The sequence below is a fragment of the Xiphias gladius genome, chromosome 22 (assembly GCF_016859285.1).
Source record: "Xiphias gladius isolate SHS-SW01 ecotype Sanya breed wild chromosome 22, ASM1685928v1, whole genome shotgun sequence".
Classification (NCBI taxonomy): Eukaryota; Metazoa; Chordata; class Actinopteri; order Istiophoriformes; family Xiphiidae; genus Xiphias; species Xiphias gladius.
The window spans coordinates 17,531,707-17,551,042 of NC_053421.1; the positions used below are offsets into that span (position 1 = coordinate 17,531,707).

Here is a 19,336-nt window from a genome sequence, read left to right on the forward strand (position 1 = left end):
AAAAAATAGGGAGGACATACACTAAAGAAACTGTATCAGGAGAGCAAGTGATGAAATAATAAAAATGGGACTGCTCCCAAAACAGCCACTCCTGTTTCCAGCAGTTTTTGTTGCATGAGAGCAGAAAAAAAGGCAACCTTTACTAATAATACCGTAAATACAAATATATATAATATATATATATAATATATATAATATACAGCTCCTACTGTGATCATTATTTGACACAAAGTGACTCCATGTTACAGTTATCAGTCATTTATTGTGTTTCTCATGAAAAGATTGAAACATTCTGCCAGCAAGGCAAAGTCTAAATTTGTAGATTCTGATTTCTGAGATGCTACAGTCGAAAGTCATTCAAGTGCTGTGCTGTAACACAAGTACAGGAGTCTACACAAGTTATTAAAGGCATGAAAGTCACAGCCAGAGCTCACAAACACACACACACACACACACACACACACACCAGAAAATCAAATCATATTATATATCAAAATACAGTCAGAGCCAGTTGATTTGAAAATATTACAATATAGACAATCTCTTGCATTGAAATGATACCAAACTGGGCTCTTACATTCCCTAAACATAACTGTGAATCACCTTAGTCAATCTGTAAATGAGCTATTGTCAGTTTCAGTAGGAAGAACAAAAGCTATAGAATAAAAGTCAAATTTAAAGTCAACCGGAGCTCTTAAAATAGATCTACCTCAGCTGCTTACCTTGTCATTCATCCACTTCCTCTAACTGATCACTAATATACGCGCAAGTCACTCAAACACCACAGTTTAATACTGAACAAATAGGCCAACAACATTTTTTTTACTTGTGTCAGAATGTAAAACACTGAAATGTATTCACATCTTTGTAAGTCAACCAGCATGATGAGAACATTTTTTTTTTTTTTTATTGTGATTTCTGTTGTAATCTGAAAACACTGTGGCAGCTTTTAGCATGTTTACCCAGCCGAAATGCCACACAAGTCCTTTTGAAATGCAAAACAGTGACTATAGAAATTCCAAGTGGGACTGTCGAGACACCGAGACACGTGGTCCTGACATGAGCCAGCAGAACTTTACAATTCAACAACCAAAGAATATACCTATTCTCCAATTCTGCATTATGTACACATTGTTAACACTTGTTGAGGCTACATAAAAAATTAAGATAGAAAATTGGACATACAGTACATCTGAGGTGCTTTTACAAGGTGACAGTCAGTTATCTGCATATGTATGTAAATTATGAATCCTAGTTACACTTGCATGCAACTTTTGTTGTCCAGTCATTATGGGACAAACTAAGACAAGTGTAAAGGGAGGGCAGATTTTTCTTACACTGCAAATCAATTTTTTTAACTCGTTGTAAAGGTATTTGACCAACCCTGTCAACGGAATTCTGCATAGTCTAAAATCACTTCAGCCACAATGTCCAGAGTCAAGGAGAAAGAGAGCAGGAAAAAAAATTAAATAAATCAAGCCAAAAGAGAGATTTGATATTTTCACGTGCAAATGCAAAAGAACATCAGGTATTTATAGTCAGATCTCAAAAATCACACTGAAAGGAAAAACGTAATCATATTTAGCAGTAACAGTTCAATCGAGTATCAAAGGCCATTAATTATCCATTCACATTAAGTGGTGAATATAAACCACCTTTAACTCTAGAGACATGAGACAGACCTTCATCTTGATCTCTTAGTGTGCTCATAAACTGTCTCCTTATTTATTTGCTGAGATTTGTTGCTCGTGTTTGGATGGTCACCCTCCGTGGCAGCGGCTCGTCAATGCTCCGATTGGCCACAAGATCCTGCAGCTGCAGGGCTCCTCCGCCAATGAAGCAGAAGGCCGGACACACTGGAGCTGAGCAATCCACATGTCCCTCCCACAGGATCCGCAACGAGTGGGCATCATAGAAGGTGACTCGTCCTTTATCACAGTCCAGACACACTCCTAGTCGGGGTGGCAGAGGAGCAGTATGACGGTGAGGCAGATTACTGTGGCCGCTACTTTGGGAGTGCACTCCTCCATGGCTCTGGCTGTCCCCCTGGCTCTGACTGTGAACATGTCCTTGAGGAAGCAGGATCTTTCCCATGCCCATGGTGAGGAAGCAGAAGGGAGGGGAGTCCTGGCCGTCCTCTGCCCCACTGTCATGGCCACTATCTGGGTCACAGCTGGGGGGAGGCAGAGGGGAGGAGAAAATTAGGCTGAACAATAGAAAAGCTAAGTGAGGATGAAAATGTACCTAATGTATCTAATACTTTATGTTTAAATCCAGTAAGACCAGAAGATGTGTAGAGAACGCTCCACTTGTGACGCTACCTTAATATCAGAGAATGGTCTGAGTATGTCCCCTCAAAGACATCCCTACTGTGACCAATCTGTTGGAACAGCTCCTAACACATACTATTAGATTGTATAGTTCTGGTATTGTCATCCAAATTTAGTATGTGAGTGCGCATTTTCATGTAATGATCTGATCAGGGGACGTTGTTTAAACCATGCAGTGGACAGCAAAGCAGGAACAACCACAGCTGACATAAGCAGAGTGAAAAAATATTTTTTTTAAAGAATTTTGTGATAAAACATGTTTTAGCGGTGCAAAAAACCCACCCCAAAAAACAGCAAAAATCAAAAAGTGAGTAAGTTCTTCTTCTGATGTTATCAAGGGTTACTTTCACTCGTTGAACCCTAGTGGCAGTTATCACCCGACCCTGCCGTTCCCCTCAGCTCCACAGAGCATTTGAGCATCTTTCAGCTCAATGTTTTATTTTTTACGACCTAAAACTTTACTGTTGTGTTTCAGTCTCACATTTCTCATCAACTCTGTTTACAGCCGCAGATATTATGCAGTGTTGTATTTAGAGGTTGTTCCACTTCCCCAAGAGGGGCCCAAACATGAATTAAAAAATAAATGAATCCTGATGTAAGTATGTGGAAAGTGACAATTCTGGCATGGCCCTTAATCTCCTGTATAGGAGGTACGTCAGTGAATGCGACACATCAACAGGAGCATTATCAATAAATCTGAAAGGGTTAAATACCAATCACATCTGCAATTCTTTTTCAGTGCGTTATATTTGTTGCCATAAGAAACAAAGTTTGGTTTTTGAAACAGGCTTGTGGGTTCTTAAGTCTGTCGCATATTTAAGATAGTAGGACTTAGTTACCGAGGGCTGGCCATGTCCTGAGGGAGATGGAACCACTCTTGCAGCTTAGTCTCCTGCCCTACTCCCACCTGCAAGAGAGAGAAACAGAAAGACAGAAAGCTTTGGTCACCTCCACTTTGAGTTAGCATGTAAGGGAAAGCTAATTCCATATATACGGGCCAATATAATAGCTAAACAACTGACCCACAAAACTTCCTCTCACCTTTACCAGGTACGAACCAGGCTCCACAGAGCATGCCCAGTAGTGTCTGCCTTGAGTGACAGCCAAGTCAGCCACTAGCAGGTCACAAGTCAAGTGGCAAGAAGTGAGCGTGCGGTCAGCAGCCTGCAGGAGGGAGAGACCTGGCACACTGCGGGCGTAGGTTTGGCCTTTACCCAGTGCCAGCCTGTCAGCATGCAAACACCAGCGAGAGTCCAAGGAGAAACTCAACACTGGGAGGAGGGTTGAATAGGGAGGGAGACAGCAAGGTAGGTAAAAGGAGAGGGGTCAGGAGGGAGGAAGGATTAGATCCTGAAGCTGAGACAGAGTCAGACTACAGCAAGTCTGAACACATTATGGAAAAAGAGCTAAATAAGAGTGGGAGGAGAACAGTGAATAAGAGGCAGATCAAGAGAAAAAGGTGTATTCAAGAGGAAAATAGGAAGTGACTTTAACAGTAAACATGAGAAACAGAGTAGGCGTAACATTCACTCTAACTATATATTGTTTCAGATGATTAGATAATGAAGTGCTTGATTAACTGTTTTTTTGTAAATGGAAGACTATGTAGAATAATAGCAGGAGAAAAAATGGACAATATAAACAAAGAATTTTTGAAAGTTCAGGAAGACAGACCTGTAGCAAGAAAGACAGAAGCAGAAAGAGCCTGACTGGGATGAAACTGGAATGCAGAACAAAAAAAGAAGACTTGGTGAAGATGCTAAAATAAAAAAAAAGTGGGAATGGAGGAAATTAAGGGATGGAGAGAAAAGAATTATCAAGATTAGTGAATCAATTGAAAAATAACGAAAATTGGTAAATATATTCATATTAAAATACTGTATCTGCCAACAGTTTCAAACCAAGTTGTTTCACAACTTTTAAAACAATCCCAATCTTGAGGCATATTACTTATTCTTGTATCTATTTACAGTACACTCCTTTCTTATAAATCCATGAATTCATGCATTGGAAACAAGAAATTGCCTCACTTGTTTTTGAAGAGTGGGAAGGTGAAGACTTTTTTTTGTAGTGAACGAAATGTAAAACATAAAAAAAAAAAAAAAATCGATAATGTAATGTAATAGCGCTACATATCTCACCAGGTGCTGGTGGAGTGTGGAGGTACACCTCTTCACTGTACTCTCCAAACCCGGCCTTATTGCATCCTCTCACCCTGAGCACATAAACACTGTCCATCTGCAGTCGGTCAATCACAGCACTGGTCCCTCTCACTTCATCAAGGCGTTGCCATGCTGTTGAAGCATTAGGGGATCTGGTGCCGCCCCATGTGGCTCCAGCTCCTCCTGCTCGTCGCTGGAATTCAACAGAGAAGTGCCAAGCCGGGGCAGAGTCCTGGGGCAGGCGCCAGCACAAAAACAGCTGGTCATAAGCTAATGTCTTCTGAGTGTCAATGACTGGAGCCAGTGGGGCTGTGGATGAAAGAAAGCAATGGAGGGATACAGGTTACATTAACTGACCTCAAAAAAAATTCACTTTTGAAGGGTTCATATTACGGGCACAAAGAAGCTCACCACGTATGAACTCCAAGCTGTTGATGAGTTTGACCTCTTTGGATGCATCCAGGTGAAAATGTCTGAAGGACGGATCAGCAGCAAGAGAGAAACACTGGAGGTTTTCTATGGCCTTCATCAGCCTGGAGGGGAGAGACAGAGTGACAAAAAGAAGAAGAGAAAAAAAGGAAACAAAAATGTTATAAACAAAATAAAGAAAGAAAACAGAGAGATGTCAACAAGCCAAGTCTAACCGATTAATTCCTCCAAAGTTTAGGATTCAGCTGATTGTGTGTTTGCTGCAGGTACCTGTTGTGAGTGATTCTGGCAGCCTGTACGAAGCAGGGCGCATCGGTCTCCTTGAGCAGCTCCTGTGTGTAGGCCATCAGGCCCCCGTGTTCCAGCAGACCACACCTCTCTGAGACCTGAGCAGACAGGGCCTCCTCCCTCAAGCTGTGAGATCCCTCCAGGGCCAGAGCCAAAACCCCCTGACGCTCGGCTACAGCTGCTCCCAGCTCCTGGATACAGTGGGTCAGCTGCTGCAGAGCTACTGCGCTGTTGGCCTATAGAAAGACAGAGAGAGGAACCCGATGAATGGGGAGAAAATATGATAAGGTAAACAGATTCTTGCTACTGAGTGAAGAGACAATGGCAGATTAGGAATGGCGACACAGAGACAATGGTTTAGCTATTACCAGCAGAGGGGTGTGCCATGGCAGTAGAGCCCCAGGCCTCTAGTGGGCGCTCTAATACTATCCGTCCCCTAAGTGAGAGGGGAGAGACTGGGGATGGATATCCACTGTATTAAAGGACAATAAAAATGTAGTCTCCTCCAAGCAAGAGTGTTGTTGATTAGTGTCAAAACTTTTGCTTTTTGCAAGGAAACATGGATTCAATTCCAAGCCAACACTCACTTTCAACCTGTTAAATAAAATACAAATAATAATAATGATATGTTGTGTAGACCACAGCATAGTGTATGCATGTTGCACTTTTACAAAGATACTGACGAAAGAGGTGCTTTGACAAAGCAGAGGTAGTGCAAATCAGAAAAGCTAGCTCACCTCCATCTGTTTGATGGCAGCTTCCAGTTGAGTGATCTGGCTCTGTATTGTCTCTTGGTTGGCCAGGATGAAGTTGACTTCTTTGGTGACCTTGTCCTGTTGGACAAAAACACAAGTAAACATTTCAAAGCTGGATCCTGATCAGGACCCTGACACAGTCCAAGCAGACTTCACACAAACTCACCTTGAGGGCCTGGTAGGCCTGTGCTATAGGTAACACTTTGTGTCCGTGGTGGACACGTCGAAGCTTACAAACTGGGCACAGCAACCTCTGGCAGTTACGGCAGTACCACTGCAGTCTCTCCTGCTCATGATCTGTGCACATTAGGACCTAGAGCACAAAGGAGGATTATGGCACAATGACAATAGAAGAAAAGCTCCTGTATGTCATGTGATAAAACACAAAAACAGACAAACCTTTGGCCTAAAGTTGTTGGTGGGTAGAATGTGTTCGTGCTGAGCTCGGGGCGTTCCCCAGGGGTGGTAGAGTTTGAAACACTCATTGCAGAAGTTGGATTTGCAGTCAGCGCAGCCCTTAGTGGCCTCAAGAGACTGAGGAGGCTTACAGAAACCACACATGATGGCTAGGCTGCCCAGACTTACTGTGTGCCGGTACCTAGAGGGCAGATAGGGGTACAGGGAGATAAGGGTAAGGGTAAGGCAATTTTGCAGCAGCAAAGAAAGAAAGCAAGAAAGAAGGAGTCCTTTAAACTTGAGAGAGGGAAGATTAAGCTCATCTGGGTTTGCCCTGCTTTCTTTTCAGTAGTTAGGAGTCCAACTGTGTAACTGCCTGACCTGGATACATCACTGGCAGTTGCCTTGTTGTGCATTCTGCGCAGTAAAGCCTGCAACGTCACACTGTCCTGACCAAAACAACCACTTTGCTGGGACGGAGCAGCTGCACTCATGAAACTGCTGCGTGTGAAACTGGGAAACTGCCTATCCCCATAACCTCTCTCCCCATGTTAGAACATTTTTTCAAAAGCAGCTCCTCTCACTTTGATCTTCACTATTTGAACTGATAAGAGAAGACAATGATTAACATTTAAGAGGGATGTGAAGTATTTCAGTCTACATTTGGCCGACTTAACTTTTTTTTAAAATTAACCATTTTACCGGAGTTGTTGCTGTCATACACTGCAGTTTTTTTTTATCTGTTCCTGCAATCTCCTCTTAGGCTTAGCCTTGGAAGCAAAGGTTCATTATTGAAACTCCTTCCAGCAAATGATTTCCTGTCTCATTTATGAAGCAGTATTGACTTGGCCCCTAATTTTCTACCTTTCTTCATTGCCTGCAGTAGTGGTTAAAGGTATTTTTTCTAAAACCCTGATTACTCTGTTTCTGATTTCTGTTAATATCCTCATGATGATCATCGGATGAAATAACAGCACCCCATAGGACTTATTCGAGACAGCAGTGTAAGCCCTGACTACACCTGACTGTGCCTGTGACTCTGTCTGCTACAGTATATACACTGTATTTATGGTGTTTGTGCATATGCGCACCTCTCCACAATACGCTCCAGAGTGAGGTTGCGGAGACAGTCTGCCAGGCCTTTTTCGCCAAGCTCCACGTCCTGCTGACAGGACGGACATGGGAACAACATGGGGGGAGGGGCCGCGTCCTTCCGCCTTCGCCCTGGGTACGTCCCACACACTGGGAGAAGGACACAGATGTAGTGGAGATGAAGGACAAAAAGAAATGGGTGGAGATATAGAGGGAACAAAGTGAGTGTTTGTAGAATGGAAGATTTGTATGTAGATGAATAGACATTTAAATGGAGAATTAAGAGAAAAGGACATGTGAGAAAAGGTAAAAAGCAGAGTTCTTGTTTGTCCCTCATATATCTACATACAACACAGGAATAAATAAAGGTCAGCTCACAGCGGAGGAAATGCTGTTTGCTTACACACACACACTCTGAAAGCACACCTGCTCGACAGATGCTTACTGCCTCTTCTGCCTCCTTGACTCTCTGCCTCTGTGGCCCTTGCTCTACATGCAGTTAAATAAGTCATGAAATCAGTGCATAAAACTCTGGGTGTACAGCAGGATAAAGCAGCTACTGTGTCAGCTAGATCATTTATGAAAGTCAGATGGTAAGAGGACGGTGGCGTCACACCACACCATCATCTCTGCATTTTTAAATCATAACGTAACTCTTTGGTCACTAGGATGCTGAGATCAGACCATTTTTTTTGCTCTCGCACAAGCGAAAAGCTTATTAATAGCTCACTTAAAATTCCCAACCAGTTGTACCAAACACACACATGCAAAAACCAAATCTCCACATCCTTTCTCAACCTGTTCTGAGGACCCTTTCCAGGCTGTCGGGGGTCCTTGGTGTGGGTCTGCGTGCCTGTCGTGGGGAGCGAGTGTTGGGTGTGGAGGCCGGTGAGTTGGGCTCCGGGGGGAGTTCTGGAGGAGGGTAACCTCTTTGTACCAACACCTCAGCTGCACACAGCAGACACACACTGTGCTGGCAGGGCAGAAGGATGGGCTGCTTCACCATCTCATCACACACTGGGCAATGCAGCTCCTGTTCCATACTCTTCATGTTAGACTGGAGAAGAGAGAATTGAACGAGGAGTCAGACCAGATAAAGGCTGAGTCACTGGTATAAGTAAAAAATCTGTTTCTCTTTAAATTCTGCACCTTTTGTGACCTGAAAACAAAATGTATATGAGATGTGTAGGAGTCAAAAGCGAGAAAGGGAGCTGCTGCAGACACTGGTTACGTAGGCTGTTGTTGGGTATGCAGAGCACAGGGAGGGCAAATGTAGAAGGAAAATAACCTTCCACTACTTCAGGTGTTAGCCCGTCTCCCTTAATATGATTGGAGGCATCTCGTTTCACCTTTTCCTTCCGAAAAATTCTGAAGCAGAATTAGCTTAGCAAGATCTGGCATAAGGATACCATGGTTGGCAGCAGAGTATGGGGGCTTTATCCCATAGGGAAGCTTTTCAAATCAATAGAATAAACGCAGCTTTCAGTTTTTGTTTCTGCTCAGTTTGTCGCCGCCGGCCTCGGTATCTCACGTGTATCACTGGTTGTGTCGGCCCAATTCCAGTGCTGCAGCTGCTAAACGCAGCATCCCGTTTCTATGACAACGCGCGTCATCTCTGCCTTCTCATCGTGTGCGGCCCGTAAGAAGGCATTTACGGCCGCTGTTAGCATATTTTGTTGATTATAAGCACGAAACATCCAATGCATTATCATTTTTTATTTGCGTTCTTGCCTCCGCCAACAGCGCTAGCGCTTGGCCAAAGAGCAAGCCATCTCTCTTTGATTCAATAGATGCCACAAAAAAAATCTCCTAAAGGTAGAAATGCCTCACATACCTTCAGTACACACGCTACCTGTGCATTCGGAGGGGTGGAGAGGTAATATGGGAAAAAATTCTGTGATTAAATGTACAAATGGAGGGGAAAATACATGTAGGATGCGATACCTCGTTTGAAATTGGCACGAGCGGTGGAAATAAAAAAGATAATAAGATGAGCGTCATACTTACACTAATGCGAACCAGCGCGTCCATGATAGAGGTAAAGGTTTGTAATTCCGCCTCTGCCATGCTTCCACGAAGCCACCGTCTCTGCGATACGGCGAAGAGACCCTCTGTTCTGTGGAAAATGCCGAAGTGCAGGTTGTGTCAGCCGCACAGACGTTGAGACGAACCTATAGGCCTGGACTGGTGGACCCTCACTACAGATTTGCTCTGGGTGGTCTTCTGTCCTCGATGTGTGCTGTTGCGTACACGCTGATTATGTGTTGTCTGTCTCAAAGCAAAGAGTCGTCGTAGAAATGGGGGGGGTGCCTGGAGCTAGGCTACAGGCACAGCCGCATTGGCCAAGGAACTATCAACATGTTACATTGTTAGAATAGCTCTTGGTATTTAATTACAACAATAGCTATTTTATTTTAATTTATACATATCTGATGTTGCGAAAACATCACGCCAGGTGTAATCATAATATTTGTATAATAACATTTGATGCAGGATATTTACTATAAGAACAGTGTATTTTTTTTGAAACGCCGTGCTTCATCCCAGTTTCCCTCCAACAGCCTCCTGGTCGTTGATTTTTTTTTTCGGGGGTTCTTCGTGTGCCTCCGTAACCTAAAATTTCCATATGCCAAATTGTTTGTGGCCCAGTTTTTCGCGTTGCCTTTAGATGGCAGTGTTGCGTAATTTGAAGGCCAAAAAAAAACACGAAGAGTCCTCGCTCAATTTGTCGTCCGTGTTCGGAACCTTTGAATGTTGTTTGCTCGCCCGGTCAGTTATAAAGAATGCACCAACTCGGCGGTTGTTGTAGCAACCGTCTTTAGCGTTAATAGCATCAACGTGACTTTCGTGTGTATTGTAGTTAATGAACATTAATGCTGGTCGAAGGAGCGAACAGTTGGCTAAAATCAGTTTATCCGCATTTAACTTAAGTTTAACTTCGAGCAATGTTGTTTGTGTTCGTCTCGGATAAAGTTAACTAAATTATCGTACCGTAGCTAATTGCTAAATTAATAAAACACTGGAACTTAACATTGGGAAAACCCAACTGCGGTAAACAACGAAATAAGAATACTTTTTGCATGCCTGGCACTAGTTGCGTAGTGTATTTTAATTCACACGTTTTCTGCCTTTGAGTAAATAGTTGCAGCCCTAGCATGTCGGCTGTCAGCAGTCTCGTTCCAGCACGGTTTCTCACCATCATAGCTCACCTTGTCATCGTTATCACTATCTTCTGGTCGAGGGTGAGTGACAAAGACAACATTTTAATGTATTCCAAGTCCTTGTGGTAAGTTAAATGTGATTTTATGTCTTGACAAATAATCACTCGTCTTGTGTTTTTCTTGCTGAACTGTTTGTAACGTTTGGTTTTACAGGAAAACAACGTAAAGGCTTGCTTGCCTTTGGATTTCACGCAAGAGCAATACAACAGTGAAGACAAAAAGTAAGAAAACGTTTGACAAATATAACACATACAAAGTAAGAAAAACACACTCTCTAACACGTGTCTCTTTGTTTCAGGTTGGTGGTAGCATTGGCTGTCACCCTTGGTCTGTTTGCTATAGAGTTGGCTGGGTTCTTCTCAGGAGTGTCCATGTTCAACTGCAGCCAAGGTCTCCTGTGTATCCTTCACAGTGACATAGGGGGTCCTTCACTGATGATAACTGATATATGATGATAATATTATTGATATATGTATTGGTGAACAGAAACTAATATCCATCAACAGGGGAGCTCAGTAGTAAATATGTTTTTGTCTAAAATTATATCCCATTGAGTGCCATGGTAGGTGATTGGTCACAGCACAGGCCGCATAACTGCAGTGTCCCTGGTTTGATTCCAGGTGGTGATCTTTATTGCTGGTTATACCCCTCTCTCCCCCTTTGCTTCCTGTCTGACTCTTCATTATCAACAATAAATGCAAAAATGCCAATAATATCATCTTTTTAAAAAATAATTGTGCACTTTTACTGAGATGTTGAAAAAAGATAAGGCATAAGATAAGAGCAGCAACTGCACAGGCGTCTTCTTCCTGGACTGAGAATGGAAGGTAGCAATTCATTTTGGCCTAGAAGCCTTGTCATAAGCTACAAAATTAGTACCAAATTAAATATCTCTTGAGAAGCCCTCTAAATATATCAAAGTATAAAAAAAGGGAAAGAAATAAGTGATATTAAAAAGTCAGTCTGGTCTTCAGTTACAATTCCATGACTCCACGCTTTGTATATTTGCCTCTTTGCCTACAATAGCAACAGGAGTCCATGCCAGTGCCTCAGTGGCTCTCCTTTTCTTTCTATTTGAGCAGTGGCAGTGTGACATCTACTGGTGGATCCTTGCCATTTGCAGGTTAGTGTATATATACTTAATATTGTGTGTTTATTTTTCCAAAATTGTTTTTTCCCTGACAGTTATTTCACCCAGCACTGGCTGTCCACTGCAGCGCATCCGTCTCCTTGTCTTTCTTTGTGTTTGAGAAGTGGGAATGCTGGACATATTGGGTTATTTTTGCAGTCTGCAGGTTGGTGTGCATGTGTGTGCATGTGTGTGCGTGTGCTTGCAGTAGTAAAGACAGCAAAGTCAGAGAGACAAAGAATAAAAAATTTAGTATCAGTAATTATTAAGTATGAACACACATGCAGGTTTGTACTGCGGCTATGTCCTTAATGTTTCTCCCTACATTTCTCTCTGTCTGTCTCTCTCTAGTGTGTTACCTGCTTTTGTGGAGATTCTTCTGTTTGTAGCTGTTTTTGGTCTGAAGAAGAAGCCACTATGAAAGACAGTCGTGAGGTCAAGTGCTATAAAAGAGTGAGGGTATTGACATCTTCCAAGTGCATCAACAGCAAAACCAACAAACATCAAAGGAATATACAAGCCACTCCCCCTCTGTAATGTTTTTTTTTATATTTTTATATATTTTAAATGATATAGATGCAAAAGAATATTTGTGTTTTTGTGTTTATTTTTAACATGTCTGAGTGGTTAGCTTAGAAAGGACATGTACCAGAATGTCAGTTGCAATTTTTTAGTAACTTTGTCAAGAAATAAGTGCTTATTTGTCAGTAAACATTGATGTGGTTTTCTGTCGTTCTCTGTCTGTTTGTCAAATTTCTATGAAAAATCTTAGAATGCTACTTAAATCTCAAATACATTTTTTACAAATTATTTTTTAAACTGTCAATGGTTGTCTTTTCATTTTGTTCTGAACCCTTTTGGCACTCCGGTCAATTTTTGCCTCCCAGACACACCTTTTTCACAGTGCGTGTACAAATACTGTCTCGTTCACCAAGCCTATCAGACCCTTACCACAACTATGGTCTTCATCCAATGTCCATTCAAACATGTGGATGGTCAGTTAGTAAAAGTTGAGTGTACAGAATGGCAAAGGCACGTACAGTTGGCAAACATTAATACATTTATGAGTCAATCAAATATTATTAAATAACACAAATGTTTCAATATATAGAGGAAGAATTATAGCACTAAAATACACAATGAAACAAAAACAATGGAAGAAAGGATAATTAAATAAAGACCTTATAGATAAAGCACATATTCTCAGCTTTCTTTTACGGTGGGGTTTAGTGGTTTTAATGTACAAAAAGAAAATTCACAGTATCACATCTTCCAGAATTTTTTGTTGTTGTTGTTCTTTTTCCTTTTTTAAGTAGTTTACAGAATAGAAATGTTTGAATGAAGTCTTACTGAATCATTATGTGCCATGGAGTGGTAACAATCTTGTTAGGGATATTTTTTTGTAACTTTTTGGACAACCTCCTTTTGTAAAGACAAAGGAACATATCGTTATATGTAAATAACTGCAAAGACCAGATTCTCCTACAGGGAAAGTCCGCAGAAAAATAACTTGTGTAGTGTTGAAAAGAGGGGAATATTTTCCAGGTCAAAACTGACAAATATGGAGTTTCTATGACATGAAGCAGAAGAGTCCATTGTCTCCGCCCACTAGTCCCACCTGTCTTTTAGACCGGGTGGTGAGGTTTTTAGTTCCTAGAGCCGGTACATCTCGCTGGCTCACCGAAATTAAATCCAATTCACCTCTGTTTCATCTCAAGGACTCTAATTTAACATTGAATCATGGGTATGTCTTGCATGATAAATGTATTGGCCAAGCAATTTTACGAAGCAAGTTTGTATTTGCATAGATATTTTAAGATGTTAGCGTCCAGTTCTACGGTAAAGCTAACGTTCAGAAATATGCTATGCTAGGTGACTGATAGCAGCAGAAATGTCCACTCCATGCCACTTCTTTTAAACAGCAACAATATCCGTTCTTGGTTTTACTGTGTATGTAGAGCTTTATATTGGCAGGGGCTTCTTTTTGATAACGGGGGTTGTTTTAGCATGAAGCTAACCGCTATGTGTCGGAAACGTTTGTGTACGAACACTGACGTGGCGTTACGTTAGAAAGAGTTGTTGATATTGTAGCTGAGATGATGACGCCATGCAGAAAAGTCTTCCAAGCACCTGCTCTCACTATCCGAAAACAAATCTCTCAAGCTGAAACCTGTTCTTATTAGGAAAAGCTCAATGTAATTCTTATTGTATCTAGTCAAGTTTTTGTCAATGAAATACCATTGACTCCGATAAGTGGACTAGCCTGATATTTTTCGGATGATACTGTATCCCTGGCCTTTTTGTAGCGGTGAACACAGGCACCTCTCTAGTGCTGTCCAGTCTGCTGTCAGTGCTGGTGTTTGCTGGGATGCAGATGTTCAGTAAGCAGCTGGGATCTACTGAGTGGCTCACCATCCTGGGAGGTTTCCTGGGCTCAGTCCTCTTCATCTGCTCCCTCACTGTATCCTTTTGGTGGCATTAAGGATTGAACTGCTTTAATCCATGTTATAGGATTCCTGTTAATTATTTTTATGCATTGTTTAAGATAGTTGTTTGTTATTTAACATCCTCTAGTAGTGTTGTACTTTGTGTACTAAAACCCCAGCACGGTGTAGCATTAGTTTAAAAAAAAAGAAGGTCTGTAACATTGATAGAAATGAATGCCATCATGTAGTATCCAGCCTTAACGTTTTTTCCAGGCATTTAATAATCTGGAAAACCTGATTTTTGGGAAGGGATTCCAAGCCAAGATCTTCCCAGAGAGTAAGTTGTGATGGCACTGAAATAAAACTCATGCATAGTGTGTTTTTTAGCCTAATGTCAGCTCAGTTTACACAGAAACATTAGCATTCTTGATTATTAAAGCATATCCAAACATAGCCATGCCAGCCTTTTCTTGATAGAAGTTAACCCTTTTAATACACATGTGGTGAGTGATTTTAGTATACCGTCTTATGAACAGTATGTAAATCTTTATCTGTAAAAAGGCCATAACATAAGTCCTGTGCTCCTCACTAGCATTATTCATTCTCTCATCTTCCAGTTCTGGTGTGCCTGTGCCTGTCCCTGTTTGCTTCTGGTCTGGTACACCGTGTCTGTGTCACCACATGGTAAGTGACAGTACCTCTGTAGAGCACAAATACCTACTCCAGCTTCATGCAACACAGTTAAACTAATGACTAGATGTATTCTATATTTTTAATTGTATTCCATTGCTTTGTCTTTCTTCTTGTCCAGCCTTATCTTTTCCCTCTTCGCCTTGTACTACATCAACAAAGTATCTGCCGCCCTCTACCAAGCAGCTGTTCCCGCAGTAACACCAGCCAAGGCTGCCAGCAAGGGCAAGAGGAAGAACTGATGAGTCTTACAGATCTCACTTGAATCCAGTTAACCAGTCAATGTTATCCAGGTGCTGATGGCCAGTGCAACACAGCAGTTGCCTATTTTGTCACAATAATTTCTTCAATCCATGACCCTTGGTGTATTTCTACAGACTTTTCAAAAATTTGGTTTGGGAATACTACTTGGAAACTGATCATCATTTAAGTGATTACGGGCTTGTAACCATTATAACGAAATTGTTTTTTTGTTGTTTTTTTTTAACAGTGATCTCAAATTTGAATCATGGAGAAGTGTTCTTGGTATACAGTATGTACGGCCATAAAATACAGCTAAACAGTTATCTACATTCCATTAAAAACCTTTTCCTCAGCACTGTTTTTACACTGGTTGCAAAGAGATTCATACATCCCATCATGTTGTTTGTAAATTCATCAGCACGTCAAGTTGCTCTTTTGTTTAATTCATTTTGTAATTAAACTGTGTAAAAGACATTGAATGTATTTTTTGTCTGTCAAACCCTATTCAGTTTGCAAATGTCAGTCTATTTGTTTGTTTAGGTGTGGTGCTATCTTAGAATTGTGAGCTAATGGACAACTGTTTAGGGAAAGATGAGGCAGGGAGAAACCGTAACATGCTTGGATTCCTCTCCAACAAAAATGAAAAAATGAACTCAACCAAAGCTGCTTCATGGTCCTGGGCCAGACATGCTGCCCCTGTCTTCCTCAATGAGGGAAGATGATGGTTGTTTATTCTTATCCTGTCATGGTGACACTTTGTGAGGTGATAAAAGGTAACTAGATACATAGGCCTATGTCGAAAATTCTGTTATAGTTTGTAGATTTGGTTTGTTCATATTTGCTCTATTTTGCTTTTATGTGTGTTTTTAAAGGGGCAGTGGTAGCCTAAAAGTTAGGGAAAAGGGCTTGACCAGTATTCGCACGCTTCAAACCATGGTATAATGAGCAAGTCTTAAACTCCCAACAGTTCCAGAGGAGCTGCTCAGTGGCCAACAGATCAGACCGGTTGTTCTGGTCCGCTTCCAGGTGTGACTATGTCGGTGTGAACAGGGCATTCCTGACAATGAGAATGAAACTTCATTAGATAAATAAAGGCTTTAAAGAGGATGTTTAATATGCCTTAACTGCCGATCTCATTTTAATCAAAGTGTTAAATCCGTTTCATCTGAGTTGGCGGGTTTGTAATCAGACAAGGCCTGGAATGAAACTACAAATTATTTGATATAGTTGTTTAACTTTTTTTTGTGTGTGTGAAATATATCTAGGGGAAATACATGTGATAGGAGGCTGGATCAGAAGAAGCCACAGGAGCCAAGATCACTATTTTGGCAAAAGATCTTGACTCGGGCAGTCTATTATAAAGTCCCAGGCCTGCCTATAGTCAACATGTCCCAGCATCCTACATGAAGATGTGTGCGTTATTTGACTGCTTTCAGTCATTTAGCTGTGCTGTTGTCACTTTAATTATTTGATGATGATTAACATTGCAACAAAATTTTGAGCCAAAATTTGGAACATGATTTGGATGTGCAGACACGTCGTCTTTGGCTTTGTTTTGTTTTGGGGTTTTTTTTTTTTTTAATTTTTCTAGATATGGGAATGGGAGTTGGTGCTGGACATCTCTGTCTCAGAAATGACATCGTGTTAAAACTCAAGAGGTAAAGTATTTGAACAGCTGTTATGGTGTTAACAGAAAGCGTGTCACATCTGAAAGTTGAGGATTCATCTCTGTATGTCTTGTGGTGACAGTCTTGAGGAAAACATGGCTAGAGATGGTATTTGCTCTCTCTCTCTCTCTCTCTCTGCCTCCTGTTGCCCTCCCTCTCCCTCCCATCATATATGGGCGTTGCCTAGCTGACAATAAATTCCTGGATAGTCGTTCAGTGAGGGCCTGCACTCTTCACTGACTCTCAACGCACCGTCTCTGCCTTTCCTTGACCTGGTAAGCCCATTATAATTATTTGCACACTTGCTCCTCGGTTTTCGTTGTTGTCTCGTGTTCTTTTCAAAGTTGCCTGAGTTCATGCACAAAACGGACAATTTCCTCTTGAGGCTAAAGATTTTTCAACTCAAATGCTGGATGTAGCTTGAGGCTTTTTGTAGGCTAAATGCAAAGGCTGCTTTTTTTTCCGAAGTTTAAATTCAATCTGTAAAACACCAGCATGTTTTCTGGGGTGGGCATGTGCGTTGTTGGCGCATTACGTAGCACTTTACTCCTCTGACAAGTAGCGACTGGCCCTCTGTTTGTTATTCTTCCCTTAAGTTATTTCACTCTTTCTTTGTCTTTAGTTTCCGTAAGCTATACATGTATACTTTTTTTTTTTTTTTTTTTCTGAAGCTCAAGCCAAAAGGGAAAAAAAAAAAAAAAAGGCAAATTGAAGGGAGAGGCAGAGGGAAAAGCAGAGTGGGATCCTAAAGATAAGGATTTCGGTTAGTGTGCCAGGAAATGATGGCTAATATCCAAAGAATTTGCTTTCAGTGCCAGTAAACCAACAGAGACATCATCCCTTAATAATGTGTTAGTTTTGGATGAAGTACTGACTGAAACTTCCTGCTTGATTGCGGCCTTATCCTTTGCAAAAGTTAATGTAGCAATGCCTCAATGTTAGTCATTCTTGAAAAGTTAGTTATACATTTGGCACAAGTAAAAGTTGAAAAATAATAGAAAGTTCTATTTCAGTTAATTCCTATTCCAATATATAGAATTCTAATATATAAAAGCAAGCTGTTTGAATATTGTAAGTGGTCCAGGTGCAGATTGAGGTCTAAGCCTGTTTTTATAAATTGCTTGGTAGTTGAAATTATAGCAGATGATCATTCTTGATGCTTTTCTGTATGTAAAATGTTATTCTGCGAAGTAACTTACAACAGCTCTCAGGTAACTATATGGAAGTAAAAGTATATATCCTGTGAAATTTAATTCAAGACTTGTCTTTTCCCCTTTCAGCATCCATTTCTGGAGCCATGACTGATTTGGAGAAAAGCATGGAGTCCCTGATTGAGGTTTTCCACCGCTATGCCGGTCAAGACAGCGATGGGAAGACCTTAAGCAAGAAAGAACTGAAAAAACTCATTGAGAATGAGTTACCCTCCTTCTTGGCAGTAAGGATCCTCTGACTTCTATCAAATTTGATCTCTATCCTCAGTACCCATCAATGTGCATATGTAACTTATTGCACTTACTTTAACTTTAAATCCTGTACTTGTCTCTCGGTAACTCTCTTTCAGTGCCAGAAAAACCCCAATGTCGTGGACTGCATCATGAAAGATTTGGACCAAAACAAAGATGATAAGTTGGACTTTGAAGAATTCATTCCCCTCGTTGTCGGTCTCTCAATGGCCTGTGAGAAGTGTTACGTGCTCCATGCACAGAAGGGCAAGAAGTGATGGGCAAATATTAGTGGGAAATAATTGTGTTGTTTTTTTTTTTTTGAGAAAGAGAAGTTTGTAGCACAAACGTGCCAGATTCACAAGTAAAACTACCTTTGACAAGATTTCACCTTCTGTTTGTCTGATTACTCTCTTAGTCTATTTTGTATAAAATACTCTTTTCTTTCTAAATGTTGATGACGCTGTCTTCTGGTTGCTTTAATTGTTGCTAAAGTTTGTTGTTTTTTTTTTTTTTTTAATGGTCTGTGCCACCTATTTTATGAACACCTGGAACCATTTTAGTCTAGAAGAGTTCTGCCAATGCTAGAAAAATACCTCCAGAAAGTATTGTGAATATTGATGACTTCACATCTGATCTACATAATTCCACTCATAAATCCTGCTTGATTATTCAGCTAAGGCAAACAGTTTTTATACAGTATGCAAATCGTTCGATATGGGAATACGCTTGTGTCAGATATATGTGCTCCAAGGCCTGAACTTGGGTGGTTGCCTCTATGTCATTAGTTCACGAGTTAGGGTAGGGATTGTGCCAAACAAGCAAACTTATAAGTGCTTACAAAATTTTGTGGAGTTGGAAGGTTTATGTTTTTTTGGAGTTGGTGGTGTTTCTGTCATGACCCTCCTGCAGTTTCGAAACCTAACCGCTCATTCCCCTGGGTTTTCAGCTGATGGGCACATTCTTTTATCTCACACATGTGGTACTGGCAGGCTTAACCCAGGTTTGAACGTACTGTACCTGCAGGGACTTCACTCTAAATGCATCAACCAACATGGAAATCCAC

At 41.1% G+C, this 19,336-nt stretch overlaps 4 protein-coding genes across 6 annotated transcripts; 3 read left to right on the forward strand and 1 right to left on the reverse strand.

Moving 5' to 3' along the window:
* Positions 1-278: 278 nt before the first annotated feature.
* On the reverse strand, positions 279-9,700 carry trim46a (tripartite motif containing 46a). Its single transcript, XM_040116718.1, has 12 exons — positions 9,460-9,700; positions 8,251-8,509; positions 7,452-7,602; positions 6,364-6,562; positions 6,131-6,277; positions 5,947-6,042; positions 5,192-5,445; positions 4,904-5,025; positions 4,472-4,801; positions 3,372-3,601; positions 3,170-3,237; positions 279-2,173 (listed from the first exon to the last, which is right to left on the reverse strand). Exons 1-12 carry the CDS (start codon positions 9,517-9,519, stop codon positions 1,726-1,728), a joined length of 2,364 nt encoding a protein of 787 aa, XP_039972652.1. The 5' UTR covers positions 9,520-9,700; the 3' UTR covers positions 279-1,725.
* Positions 9,701-10,204: 504 nt separating this feature from the next.
* tmem107l (transmembrane protein 107 like) lies at positions 10,205-12,612 on the forward strand. 3 transcript variants are annotated; one of them, XM_040118136.1, is made up of 6 exons: positions 10,205-10,503; positions 10,595-10,694; positions 10,827-10,894; positions 10,972-11,072; positions 11,872-11,968; positions 12,154-12,612. In XM_040118136.1, exons 2-6 carry the CDS (start codon positions 10,608-10,610, stop codon positions 12,221-12,223), a joined length of 423 nt encoding a protein of 140 aa, XP_039974070.1. In that variant the 5' UTR covers positions 10,205-10,503; positions 10,595-10,607; the 3' UTR covers positions 12,224-12,612. The 3 variants fall into 3 exon arrangements, with proteins under 3 accessions (XP_039974070.1, XP_039974069.1, XP_039974068.1); XM_040118135.1 differs by lacking the exon at positions 11,872-11,968 and adding an exon at positions 11,700-11,796 and having other exon boundaries at positions 10,205-10,694; XM_040118134.1 differs by having other exon boundaries at positions 10,205-10,694.
* Positions 12,613-13,393: 781 nt separating this feature from the next.
* Positions 13,394-15,635, forward strand: krtcap2 (keratinocyte associated protein 2). Its single transcript, XM_040116885.1, has 5 exons — positions 13,394-13,546; positions 14,109-14,263; positions 14,502-14,565; positions 14,846-14,912; positions 15,040-15,635. Exons 1-5 carry the CDS (start codon positions 13,543-13,545, stop codon positions 15,158-15,160), a joined length of 411 nt encoding a protein of 136 aa, XP_039972819.1. The 5' UTR covers positions 13,394-13,542; the 3' UTR covers positions 15,161-15,635.
* A 1,339-nt stretch (positions 15,636-16,974) lies between these two features.
* Positions 16,975-18,655, forward strand: s100a10b (S100 calcium binding protein A10b). The gene is made up of 3 exons (XM_040117877.1): positions 16,975-17,103; positions 18,109-18,263; positions 18,390-18,655. Exons 2-3 carry the CDS (start codon positions 18,126-18,128, stop codon positions 18,546-18,548), a joined length of 297 nt encoding a protein of 98 aa, XP_039973811.1. The 5' UTR covers positions 16,975-17,103; positions 18,109-18,125; the 3' UTR covers positions 18,549-18,655.
* Positions 18,656-19,336: the final 681 nt, after the last annotated feature.